Raw genomic sequence first — 14,412 nt, forward strand, 5'->3', positions numbered from 1 at the left:
GGAACAGCGAGAAAAGAGGGAAAAGGAGAGTAAAACAAGGAGGAGAAAGAATGAGAGAGTTGAGGAGAATGGAATAATAGAAATAATGATTGAGGAGAGAGCAGAGGGGGAAAAGTCTATGTCAGATACACTTGCAATTCATGGGCCTTGGCAAGCACAAATAACGGAGCCCTGCACTATCAAGAGACGAAGAGGGCGAGAGCGTGCAAGTGTGTATCTTTTTCTTCAAGTGTGTTTTTAACTGCGAACAAATATGAGCATGGGTATGCAAGGAAGAGTGTACGTATGTGCCAGTGTGTCAGAAAGAGATGCGTATGTTGGCCGTTTTGCCCACTGTGTCAAACTCATTTTGATCTTCATAGACAACTGCACTTCCAATATCCTTAAGTATAGAGATAGATCTTATAACAAAAATTCTGAAATTGGATCTACCTCAAAACAATCTCAGAAGTATATATATGCCATAATTTTTTTATCCAACATTAGTTTACTTACTTGCATTTGTGACACACTTCAAAATTCAACCTGGTATTTGCATTTATCAGATGATACACATCAACAAAAGCATTTCCAAATGTATGGATTGTATAAGAAGTATGATTTTGACCATTTTTTCAAAATAATTAAGTTGCTTCCGAAAATTACATCACCATCATCAATCAACCGGAGGAGCTCGGAAGCCCATAGATTATCGATGATCACCATAGATATAGCTGATCTGCACAGTAAAAAGAAAATGGACAGCTACTATAGTGGCAGCAACATTACTTGGCATGAAAACTGTAAATGTAAATGAAGCAGCAAAAACTAAGGAAGAGAAGACAAAATGGTGAAGGAGAAGTGTAGATATGCCTGCAACATAAGGAGAACGGCTAGAGGGTGTGAGTGGTGCAAGTTAGACATAGAAAAAAAGGTGGATGATTGGAAGTGCTGACAGGTAAAGATTAGATAAATAGGTGAAGAGAGAGTGAAGGAGGAAGAACAAGAAAGAGAATATTGGTGGGAAACAGTGATTTCAGAGAAATGGAAAGGAAATATTGCCTCAAAGAAAGTGTGAAAATATATGGTGGGATCGAAAGAAATCCCAGATGAATGAACAAGAACATAAGAAAGTAAAGTGAAATAAATATGTTACAGGGATATGTCAGTGAGGGAGTGGAAGTGAATGATAGAGGCCAAGTGATAGAAAGATGCGTGGTGAGTAGTCGTGGCACTGACATGAGGGGCATGCACAAAAACAAATGCAAGACAAGTACAGAGAGCCACTTAGGGACCAAAAAAACACATTTGTTGGTTAATAGAATTATCTATTTCAATTGATAACAATAGAAACATGGATGACAAGAAGGAAAAAGCTATGTTTTAATGCTGCACCTTAGATTCACGAGTAAATGCTTGACATGTCAACCTCACTCACAAAACCACATTCAATTTTCATTACGTAGACCCTCTCAAAATGAAGTTAGTCACTAACAAACAGCAGATGCATCTTTAGCAATTCATCTTTTTAGCAATATGTTTTCTTTCTTTGTGAAATTACCTTCAAGAGAATGTATGTACCTTCAAGTTTGACAAACATTCTCCACATCTGCTTCAACTCATCTATCAAACTTATGTCTCCATAAGAAACCACGTCGCCACAGAATAGAGACATCACTTGAGACTCCTCCAAAAATGTGAGTCGCTACCTCACTGCATGATTCTTCAAAAGGTCACTGAGCAGACTCCATTAGAATATACATTAGCATCTTGATTGCATGGCTAGCTTTGCTTTAAAAGGGATCACTTATCTCTCATTCATCTTATATGGTGGACGATAATTAAATAGCCTATCGCCTACCCTGATAATCCTATGTTTTGAAACCACAATGTTGACCCTTGAATATCATTTTTGTATTTTTAACCCTTTGATACACAAGCTATGCTTACCCTTTCTAATGCACAACATGGGTCCAAATGACCCACATTCATTTCCTATGATATTTAATGTATGGCTGGGTGTTTTTTTGCTATAGCTTCTTAAATCAATTAATTTCATTATTTAAAATTATAATTATTCATTAAGTATCTTTTTTGATTACCACAAATTGTAATTTTAATTTTGCTCTTTCTTGTTTTCTGAGCAAAAAACTTTTTTGTGTTACTACATCAAGTTTATAGTATTCACTGTGGAATTCAATAGAAACTTTAGATTTTTGCAATTTGGAACATATTTACTGTGGATAACTATTCACCTGCCACACATTTCACAACTCAACACAGCTGCTTTTAGGCTGGGAGATGTTCATCAGTGACAACATCATTGAGGAGGTTCTGAAATGCAACAACTTAGGGATGAAGAGCAACAGCAGCAAAAGGGAAAGAGTGGAGAAGCATCGACAAACAGGAATTCATGGCCTCTTTCAGTTTGACCCTCCTTGCAGGGGAGGACAAGAGCCTAGATGTGGCCTTGCGGGAGAGTTTTTGGATCCAATTGCAAAATCCAATGTATAAAGCCACCGAAGAAACACATACATGAAATATCATAGGTAATGAATGTGGGTCCTTTTACACCCAAGTTGTGCATTAGAGGGGTAGTGATACATAAATGATTTTTATTCAAAAAGAAAGAAAGAAAAAATGAAAATAAGGACTTGATGACTATAAACAAGTTAATTGAGGAATACCTGGAATACTGAAAAAAATGCAAAGATATAGAAAACTCCATCGGGTCACTTTGGACCCATGTTGTGTATCAAAGGGTTAAAGTGACTATTATTTGTCACGTTTTGCTATTATCAGATTTTGTACATTTACAGTACAATCTCACAAGTCACTGGACAAAAGATTTCCCATCTTACCTTCCTTGCAGTACTTCCCCTTGAAGCGTGTGTGTGTGCAGTCACAGTGGACTTCTCCATACTGGATAGAGCAGAACCCTCCGTTGAGGCATGGGTTTTGCTTGGTGCACAGGTACTCCAGGTCACTCTGGATACCCTGGCTGTTGAGCAGGGTTGGAGGCATCTCGCCCACTTTCAGGTTGGAGATCAGGCCTTGAAAAGGGGGCTCGTATTTGACTGTGCTGGAGGTCAACGCTGACAGACGCACGTCTGGAGGAATCCCTCCGACAAAAAGGTCGCTGACCACAGCCATCTCCTTCCTCTTGGACTTGACTTCGGAAACCTTAGTCTCACCATCCACCATCAAAAGGGTCTCGCGGAAGTTGCGGGTAAGGAGGACCATATGCCAGCGGTCATCGTTGACCCGTGTCTCCATGTGTAAGGTTGCCGGCTCTGCGCAATGAATGGCAAAGCGGAGCTGGAGGCGTCCACTGGCAATCAGGAGCTCCATGAAGTCACAGTTCCCACCATCATCTAGATAGAGAACCAGGGCTTTGCTGATATTGGTTTTCAAACTGAAGCTCAGCTCACCCACTGAGCCTGCCTCCCAACGCCCATAGCGTGCCCACTGGCCGGGAGCACCTCCAAACTCCAGTGACCTCACCGTGGCTAGCAGGCTGAACAACATCAACGACCACAAGGGCCAACATGGAAAACTCAACCCTCTTGTCATATTTAGTTTTTAGTTTTTCTTTTGTAACCAAGTAAAAAATTGCCGAAATCTACCTGGCAAATATGTGGCCTTGCCAAACTTATCTTTTTTTAGGTTCTTTGTTGTTTTTTCAAACGTAAATAGAGATTATTATTATGTCTGTCTGTGCTGGGATAGGAGTTCTCCCAGGCTGGGGGACCGTGAGTGAATCAAACCTCACAGGACCCAATTCCAAAGCCTGACGAATCAGCAGATTTTTACTTCCTCCGGCACTCTATTTCTCTGCTTTATCCTGACTCCCTTCTCCGTCTCTCCATTGGTTGGTGCCTTTGGGACTTCAAGGAAGGACAATTATGATGGGAGGGAAGAGAGAGGGGAGCTATGCGATAATTCTATATCAGCTTTTTGTTCAAAAAAAGCCTTTGGTCAATCATAGGCCCGAAAAGAACTGTAGTCCTAAGAATCTGCATAAAGCTTTTCCAGAAACTGGATTCAACAACAGTTCTGAGTAGATCCTTTCAGTCTTGTTTGTTTTAGGGGAGAATGGGTAAGGAGGAGAGGATGAAAGAGAGCACAGAAGAGCTGTCAGAGTGTGGTCATGATTTTGTTAAAAAAAAAACCTTCCTGTCCTGAAGGCTCCGGTCCAAGGTGATTACAAAGGTCCTGCTCCCATCATTTTCCTGCCAGAGTACTGAAAGAAAAAGAATATCTCATTAAGTTACAAGTTCATCATTAACATGCCTTCAACATCAACAAATCATTACAAATATTCAATTTAAGTCTATGAGACAAAGTAAAAATAGAGATTATTTCTGGCTTAGTTTGGTAGCAAATGCATCTTGCCATATAGTTTAGTCAATTATGTGCTTAATTTTTAGTTATTGTATGTATTTAAATTATCTTTAAGCAGAGCCGTGTGTGCTAATGAATGTGTGCAATACATTTTAAGAAAAGGTTTATGCTTTGCAATGCTTATTTGTATTCATTTGGATGCACATAGGTAGCAAGAAGCCTTTGCTTTATCTCAGAAGCTCAGGTTTGATTCCACCAGAACAGGATCAGCAAGGCCAGTATGGACAGCTTGAATCAATTTTTTTTCTTTCCATCCCTAAGCAACAAGTCATTGGCTAAATCATCTCTGCGGGGGGCCCATCGCACACCATATAGAGGGCATGTTTTTGTTTAGGTTTATGTTCTCATTGCTCATAACATGGCTGCACATACACACACATAGTGTACTAGCAAGCGCTCACAAGCACTGAGGAGGAGAGAGCACTGAAAAATCCTGCTTAAGTGGAGTATTTGTAATTTGTGTCTGCTAAATGAAAAAAAGTGCTAAATCACTAAATAATGGAAGAAAGACAACATGATTTTTAGTATAATATTTAAAGTATGAAGCAATATGTAAAGTGAAGTTTTTAAGAACAGTATAACATGTTAAAGAGATTGTGTTTGTTAAGAGAATTACATTTAAAATCCTACATCCATCAAGGGTATACTGATAATTGGGAAACAATAAAAATGGCGCAAACAAAGAGGCTATAGATTCAGATGTGGTCATCAATGAATGGTTTGACACAGAGAGGTTTACGGCTAGATATTTGTATATAACTGCTAGTAGTGTAACAATAGCTAGGCTAGCTGCTGACATCACCCCTTTGATTTGTTTCCTTGCTGTAGGAATACTGGTTCACCAGCAGACGGGAGACTTTATAATTGAGCGACAGCCAGCCTAGGAGTAACACATTGCATTTGTTGGATGACTTACAAAAAGCAATGTTCTTATTCAACTGCAAATACTGATATCAGATTGTGGCACAGTTGAGGGAAAAAATGCTGGCCAGCTACCTTAACCTGGATCCTTTAATACAGATGAAGACGAAGAGAGACTGATAATCCACAATGTTGGTGCTTAGTGATATTTTGTGAAGAAGTGTCAACTGTTATTTAACTTGAATGAAACAGGACTCAACCCACGTCAGATTTCCATGTTGATTTAGTCACCCATTGTATAAAGTTTGACTGGCCTGATCTAGACAAAATAAGTGAACATTTCAGTCTCCATTAAGCAAATACAAGTTTAACTTTCATAGATGGCTTTCTAAACATAGCAAAGCTCCTATCTACAGACATACTTCAGTACAAATGAAATTACATCTCCAATAGATGGAGTTAGTTACTTTCCATTCCTGCACACGCATACACACAGATGCACACACACACATCATTATATTCTAATTCTAATTTTAAGCAGGGTGCTTTGGAGTCAACGGTTGCCAGGATAGACACTCTTGACCCCTAGCCCTGCCCTAATACTTTCCCATTACTTATCAAGTGAGATTTAATTTCCATCGCTGACAGTTTACAATTAAACCTCTGCTCCCCCCTCCCCCTCCGTCATGCTAGCACACACTTCAGTCGTTGACTTTTACTTGACAAACTGACAACATGACTGCCCTAGGGAAGAAGGAAAGGAGGAAGGACGACAGTTAAAGAGAGAAACTTACAATATGACAGAGCAAGAGAGAGGAATGAGGCAACACCATAATGATGAGAGAGAGGGAGAGAGAGACAGAGAGATTGGGGCAGTTTTTCTTAAAGCAATGTTCACATTGGTGAGCATGTCATGCCTCGAGGAGAGAGAGCAACAATTTATTTTGGTCACTGACTGATGGAGCCGCCACTGTGTGTTTGCATAAGATCTGCTGCCTATGCACGCACACATGTTTACACACATGCAGACACATGCACACACACACACAACATAAATTAAGCCCTGCATAATAAAACTCCTAGATCAAAGCAGTATTGATAGATATAGACATTTTCCAGTGGAGATTATGGAGCTGTGATGTCTAATAAGAGACTCTGCCAAGAGAATGCAGGGCTGTCTCCAGCAAAGGAGTAGGAAGAGAACCAGGGTACATGCACTGAGAGATAAGAGAAGTCAAATGAATTATGGCATCTGATCTCAAACTCAGTATCTCACACAAAACAACATTCCTCCCTTCGCATGAGCTGTGATTATTAGGGAATGCGATAAATGCTAGATGTGATCGTAACTGCAGGATGAAAACGTTGTGTGGGTTGTGTGTATCATACTATATCTGCGTCCCAGATGAGCAAAAATACATGTAATACAGCCTTCTCATAACCATAAGTATTTATTTTGTGTTTATTATCTAGTACTAGTGCAGTGCCTGCCTGTGCCTGTGCCCATGATGCAGTCAGTGATTAAGATGTCAGTAAGTTGATAACCCTAGTTGATGATGATTGTACCGTGCAGCTCTCACTCTCTTTAGAATGCCATGATCAGCTAGTGGGTAACGTTCACAAACACCTCAGTTTGTAAACTTATGATAGGAGCGTTGCATTATTTTGTACAGTTTATGGCTTACATATCATTAACAATAGTGATATACTGAATGACAGTTTTTTGTATCGCACACACATTTCGCACACAAATTTACCAGATGTCTCATTCTCTAAACAATGCCTGAAAACCCAACACCACTAATGCAATTGCCCACTACACTGGTTGCTAGTTGTACTTAGACAGAATGTCTGTTCTCTTGTCAATCTCCCTATTTCTCTAGTTAAACAGACAAAATGTGTGTTGTACATTTCCATATTTCTTATCAAATGGCCCAACAATTTGCTGTATAACTTCAGATCAATTAGTAACTCAATATGAAAGGCCCATCTAAGAATGGCAGAGACAGCTTTTTTTTGTCATCCCTAAATTATTTAAATATAGCTGAATGCATACATTAATATTCACTTTCTTTCTGTCTGCTAGTTAGCAAGTTAGTCGAGTGCAGTGTCATCTGCTCCACCCCACCATTCATTTTCAACACCAAGAATGTTATGGATACCATAACAGTTTGTAGAACTAAGATAGCTAATACGGCAGTTTGTCAGCCCTCAAGACCCCCAAACAGACTGGCCTGCCTGTTAAAAAACTTTGCCTTTTATATAACTTCAATTATACATTTCTTTTACTGAAATTTGTGGTTTACCATAACATTCAAATAATTAGTGGTTATGGAAATGTTTTTGTGTGTGAGGGGGAGCATCTGTTTGGAGCAACAACAGCAAATATATATTTAAAAGAGCCAAAACACCCTGTGACAACAAGCTAACCACTTATGAACCACAAACCATAGCACAGTCGTAACCACACAGAGACAGGGAACCTTGAACCAACTTCAACATTTCACTACTGCTGTGCTGAGGCCCGACACCTTCATGATGTGGAGATAGGAGACTGTAAAATAGTCAAGATAGAAGTCACAACAGGTGAGAAACAACAGGTGAGAAATTCCTTGGGGGTATTGGAGAGGGTCTGAAAGGGGATTAACTCTGCAAGAGGAGCATGAAACACCTTCTTGTGCTTTTAAATCCTCACACAGGAGGGGAACAACCAAGGATGAGAACTGGGTATCTTCTGTGTATGTGTGTGCGTATGTTTACAGTAGAGTGCGTGTGTACCAGAAATAGTTTTTTCCTCATATTCTGTCTAGATTTTTTACGCAACTATGTGAGCGTAATAGGGTCGGAGGTCATTTATGCGGCATTGCACACGTCAGCATGGTAGCATAGCGGGCCGGTTGCCAGAGCGCCACTCGGCCGAGAATGGGGTCAGAGGGGTGACAGCATGTGTAGATTGCTGTAGACCTTCTCTTAGTGGTGACTTGGGTGCTGAGCTGAAAAAGAAAACTTGGTTGAGAGTATCAACCTTTTTGTTGAGAAAAGGGGGGAAAGCCAAATGTATGTAATGTTGGAAAAATGTGAAGAGACAAAAATGGCGTTATGTGTGCGTGTGTGGCTGTGTCAGTCCTTGTTAAAACTATTAAAATAGATGGTGGTTTCTATCAATGTTTTTTTCTCTCATGCTCTGCTGAAAACACATACACACACACCCACGATCACAGACACAAAATCTAGACACATATAAATCTAGACTCCTGAGAGGCATGGCTTGGACTCATCCGTCAGAGTGAGTTTGCCGAAGCTGCAGCAGCCGCTGTTCACTAATTAACCAAGGCCCATGCCGAGGCACATCTAATGTTCCTCAGGTTGGAGAGACGGAGGGGGTGGGGGGGAGAGAGATGAGAGGAGGAGGAAGTTGAGGGCAAAGAAAAAAAAACAAGCACTACCTATGAATGTTTCCAGACTGAAATCCAAACATTTGTATTTACAACTGTTTTCAGCCTTGGGCAAAGAAGTAGCATTCATTGTTCAAGATGTTTTAACTTTGGGTAAAAATTGTGTTTTGATTTTCAGGATTTTATTCAACAGCTATATGCAATTGGCCAGAAATTCACAATTGCCTTGTCAAGTCTTCTAACCCCTTCTAGCCCCAAACACGATCTGTCTTGGTCCCTAAACTTTTTGCAAATAAAATACGTTAGCACACCTGCATTAGGTTTCAATGTCTGGCTGCCAATATAACACTCAACACACTGTAATTTTTGAAGCCGGGTCCATCGAACTTATTACACCCTCCACAGCAGGGAAAAATGGTTGTGACCAAAAAATAATGAGCCTGTGCCCTCAATTGAAACAGTTGGCAACACCAGCACCAACGGGTCAATGGTTCCGTGTCTCAGGCATACGTTAAAACAGAGCCTGATTGAGGCCTTTTTACTCTTGGCAGCTCTTGTTGGATCAGGCTACGGTGCCTTTGATCAGACGTGCTGGCTCTACAGTAAGCCCATAATGGTTGCACTATCACCATTTTGCTCTGATGAGGAGATGCTAATAGTTTGGATCAAGAATTTTGCTCCATGTTAGAACACAGCTTTACACAACACAATGACAGGCTCAACCCCATAACTATCAGGGATTGCCACGTTTCAGGGATAGATAACATTGTCTGAGAGAAAGACCAAAATTCTGTGTGCATGTGCAAGCATCAAGGCAATCATGTGTATATCAGTGTGTCCAATAGGAAGAGCAAGAAATAGGCATGCAAAACCTGGATCAGATCCCTCAAGCTCATCAATACCGCAGCGTACACCGACTAAACGCTTTGTTATGTTCTCATTACCTCAAACCTATCCCTCTCTCTTTCTCTCTCCCTCCATCCCCACTTGGGGCTAATCCACATCCAGCCTATCACTTAGTTCTGCAGTAACAAGTCGCAGCAGGGTTGGGTGACCTCGCCTCTCGCTGTCAACCAATCAATCGAAGTTTCATGGCTGAATTTGGAACCCACTTCACCAAGGGATCCAATATGGGAGAGGCTATATCAGTGGTGATCAATGCACTGTTAAATGCTCCAGCCAGCCGGCCTCCAAGGACACATACGTAGGCTTTCGATCACACACACAGATGGACACTTAGGCAGACACGCACACGCACACACACGAGAGGGAGAGGTTGATGAGTGAGGACACAGAGAGACAGACCTCCCACTGTGAGAGAGAGCCTCATCAAGACATCAGCGATTCATGGATAAAGACAAGAAAATGGCCGACAGTGAAAAGAGCAAGATGGAAAGCGAATGGGAAGTTGTGGGTATACATTTTTTAAAGCTAGTAAGAGAGAGAAAAAGAGACAATGACTTGTTGTGCATAAAGAGTTAGGCAAGTGTGTGGGCTTCATGCACACATACACTGATAAGATGTAAATTCTGGAGAAGGCAGGCCGGAAGGAGTCACGACAAAGGAAAGGAGTTGACTTTGGTTTATTAGCCGAGCGGCCCGGATCACACAATCAGTTCAAGACAAACTGATGGCATGAGTGAAGACTTTGTCTCTCAGTTGTGCTTAAATACATGAGTTGGACAGTACAGATATAGAATACACAGAATCGCTTCCTTAACGGGTCTTCAGTGGTCAGTACACTGATACACTAGAACGTTCAGCAGGTGAAGTGGTCGTTAATCACATAAGCCCTATTTGTACATGATTTTCCTTACTGTCTCCCCACTGTCTGGACTGCATGCTATATTCTGCTTAGAGAGCCTCGCTCCATGACCTCTTGACCTTACAGACACACAAGCTTCTATGTACACAGAAAATCTGCATATCACACACGCATTATCCCCCACTTTTTCAGCAAATATTTAAAGTGTCAATAACAGCTGGTCAAGAGAAAGTAATGTACATGTAAAAATATTGCCAACCTTTCTTCCCATCTATGGTGTAAACTCTTCTCTCGTCCTCTCCTCCATCTCTCTCTCTGGCATTAACCATACTATGTTTCTCATTTCAAATTTCATTCTCTTAACCCTTTCTATCTCACTCCACTTCCTTTTACCAATCTATTCTATGCATGTTCTCAATCTTCTTGCATTTAAATGTTTTTGCTTTCCACAGTAACATTTACCTAGAGCTGGCAATATTTCTGAAAAATGTTTGATTTTTCTTTTTTTTATATAATTATTTATTGTTTTTAATTGCTTATTTTTAATAAAGACCAGGATTTATTTATTTTAAAAGTTCTACCACTTTATTTTGAATTTCACACCACCTTTCTTTGAATTTAACACTTTATTTTTCAAGGCATACAGGTAATACTTTTTATGTTAACACAATAATGAACAAGCACAAATCATAGACCTATTATTAAGTAGACCAAGCAGGTGTATAAAGAAGGGGTCCCAGTTTCTATGGCAGTCCAGTGGTTTATTGAAGCTTGTAAAAAATAGATATGGTCAGGGCCATGTTGAACTTCCGGCTTGTCCGGTCTTGCGCAATAGAGTGGCTCACCATGCTCCTGGCTTAATAATTGGTCTATTCCATCATTGATGCAAGCAAAAATTATGAGGTGGTAGTTTTTCAATTTTCTTTATTATTATTTTTACTAACTGGTCTTCAGCCAAAATTATTCGCCAAAAAAGCAGTAAATAAAATAATTAGGGAACATAAGTTTGGGATATTAAAACTGCCATTTATTTCTCTAATAATGCCAGGAATCTCTGTGTATCTTGTATGTACAAATTAGAATGGGTTTAATTTCCAACAAGTATCTCGAGAACCGGGCATTCTGCAAAGTTCATATTTCACAGGTTTCCTTTTTATAATCCAAGGTAGTGCAGTGCCGCGATTGACGTTGTTTGGATAAGCATTTACACATAAAAATATATTTTTTCTGCCGGTTTTGCTCGCTTTGCTCTCAACTCTCGGCCATGTTGAGTTGACTGAGCTGGACTAAGCTATCTCTTACGAGCCGAAACAATAAGGATATAGTGAGCCAACAGGCATCTTATCTTGTTTCTACCTTCAGCATAGATCAGTACATTTTGTTACATAAATTTATGTGTTTACGGTTGTCAAAACTACCTGCACATTGCAAATGTGCACCAAACTCAAAACTCCAAAATCAACTATGACATTATAATCACCAGCACTCATCACGGACATGGGCAATATTCCTACCACTTCAGCCTCATTGGTCGGTTTCTTAAGTCAGGGACATAGCGCCAGGAATAATGTTCCTTATGAGAAGGCGATACAGAAAATGCAAGATTGTTTTACAGCATTGTCAAATTATGCTGTACACCTTAAAGCCTATTAGGTTTGAAAAACCATCATTCAAAATTACATTTGATTTAGTGACACAAACATATTGAGGCAATGTGGACATTTTCATAAATACACCCCTTTCAGCCATTTTGTATTTGATTCAACTGTCTTCAGTAACGTTTTTAAAAACGTCAATGATACCTGTACAAAATTTCAAGTCAATTTGACCTTTTGTTTAGGAGATCGATTTTGAAGGTTTTTGCAAATTGTCGCTGTACAGGAAAATCCATCATGGCGGACCTTATGGGTCCTTGATGCGTTTTTGTTCCCCATGAGAAAAAAGGCACGTATACCAATTTTCAGGCATTTTGGAGTAATGGGGCGCTGGGGAAATCACGTAGACTTTGGGCGTGGCATATAGCGCCACCTATGGGCGTACATGGGCCACTAGCCATCAGGGAGTAGTGAGTGACCTGTTGTATCATTGGGCCGAGGACTTTTTGAGCTATTGAGCCATTTAGCGGAGAAGAGGAAAAATAATAATAAGAATACTAACAAAAACAATAGGTTTTCTCCTACCGGAGGAACCCTAATAATACCAACAATTACAATAGGGTTCCTCCTGACGGAATAATCCTAAATATCAGCATAGCAAACACACCTTAGGCTACGTAATCATTTTCATGAATGTACCAGAGCATTGGCAATTTGTTTAAGAGAAATTGCTTTTATGACGTGAATAAGTGACTAGAACAGATGATGTGTGTAGAACAAGTACTTGATGACAGATAATTGGGTGTGCTTTGCCTTCAGCAAGGGCACAACCTTTGTTCTCTCACATATATATTATTATTATTATTTTTATTTATTTTTGCCCCCCTAAAACTCAGTCAATATTTGGCCTACATACACAACCTAGGTGTCAAAAGTTTCGTCTTGGTAGCCATTGAGTTGCTTCTATTGGGATTTACGTTCCGTTGCATGGTTTAAGTGGAAATTAAGTTTTTGTGGCGAAAAGTGAAGCTAACGGTGGCTAACTTGCTAGCCACAGTCAATGACACTACTTACGTCACTAACGTCACGAAAACTCGCGTGACTACCTCTAGCAGAACATTAGTTTAGTAGCTCGTTAACTTCTGGGAGATAGCTAAGCTAACTGCTTTACTGCAAGGCAGCTGCAGAAACGCCACAAGCAAAGAGGCCATGGTGATAACTATTTACTAATTTTACTTTGTGATAGACACACAATTGTGACGTGTAATGTACAATATAAGCTGATTTTATTAAGGAAGTACATCTACTTTCGGAAACAGTAGTCTACTATGTCACTGAAGTATTAGCATCATGACATTAGCCTCTGTTGCCCGGGCAACACATACTACAGTGGTGGGCTCTTCAAGAGCCGGCTCTTGAAGGTGAACGTCGGGAGCTGGCTCGCATATCTGAAGAGCCGACTCTATTTTTAATAGATTAATACAGCCTATAAAAACTAAATGATTATGAAATAATGAATTTTAATTGTATTTAAAATAATTGACTAATTCAAAGAACAACAAAAAAATACTTGTAGGCTTAAAGGCGCACACGATCATCCTCACATTCTGTTCCTGTCAATCCTGCATGAGGGAGGGCCGAGCCAACTCACACACAGTCAGAGTAGTCAAAACTCGGAGGAGAGCCATGACAAATCAATGCATTTTTAAAGATATGTGGTTACGGTCGAGTATGATTTCATTTAATAATTTAATTCAAATTGTTTTCACACCTATCATAGTCAAATTCATAGTTAAAATATGTATTTTTTAAAGAGCCGTTCGGGAGCCAAAAGAGCCGGCTCTTTTTAGTGAGCTGAGCCATACGAGCCGGCTCACGAAAAAGAGCCGGAATGCCCATCACTAGACAGAACATGTTCGGCACTCTCCTTACTTAAATAAAAAATATAGCCTATCTAACTACTAACCTTAACTTCATTGCCACAGCCTAAACTTTGTCAATCTGTTCATGAAAATAATTAATTTCAGCCTAAACCGTACAACGGAACGTTAAATCGAATTCAACCAACTCAATCGCTACCAAGACGAACACAGCAGTAGTCTAGTACTGTACCGTAGTAGTACAATTTACCGGGGCAGCTTCTCCACACAGGGCTATATCGCATTTTGCGTACTGACAATGATCGCTACCAGCGAGCTTTTTATGAATGAGTGATTTTACAATAAATGTCAAGCTTATTTACGTTTTGGGGGGCATATTTTCAGTTAGCAGATGGTACTGTTTGAATCACGATTCTATCTTCTACCTGCCGGTAACGTCGTAGAATAATCTTCAAAGGGGGTTCTTTGTTAATGACTGAATGCAACGAGTAGGCTAAGTGCTTGAAAATATCACGAGAAGGGAAAAACTTAAA

General features: G+C 40.0%; 1 protein-coding gene and 1 long non-coding RNA gene across 9 annotated transcripts in view; both read right to left on the reverse strand.

Annotated features, from left to right (window-relative positions):
* Nucleotides 1–14,412, reverse strand: part of LOC134009869 (uncharacterized) — a 636,131-nt gene that overhangs the window by 508,007 nt on the left and 113,712 nt on the right. The window lies entirely within an intron of this gene.
* The window catches only part of nrxn2b (neurexin 2b), a 532,900-nt gene that overhangs the window by 461,113 nt on the left and 57,375 nt on the right, over nt 1–14,412 (reverse strand). For all 8 annotated transcript variants that reach the window (XM_062449593.1, XM_062449592.1, XM_062449591.1 and 5 more), the window contains exon 2: nt 2,841–4,222. In XM_062449593.1, the coding sequence (XP_062305577.1) occupies nt 2,841–3,552 (712 nt within the window). In that variant the 5' untranslated portion in view covers nt 3,553–4,222. The remainder of the gene's footprint in view (nt 1–2,840; nt 4,223–14,412) is intronic.

This window comes from Osmerus eperlanus, chromosome 23 (genome assembly GCF_963692335.1).
Source record: "Osmerus eperlanus chromosome 23, fOsmEpe2.1, whole genome shotgun sequence".
Taxonomy (NCBI): domain Eukaryota; kingdom Metazoa; phylum Chordata; class Actinopteri; order Osmeriformes; family Osmeridae; genus Osmerus; species Osmerus eperlanus.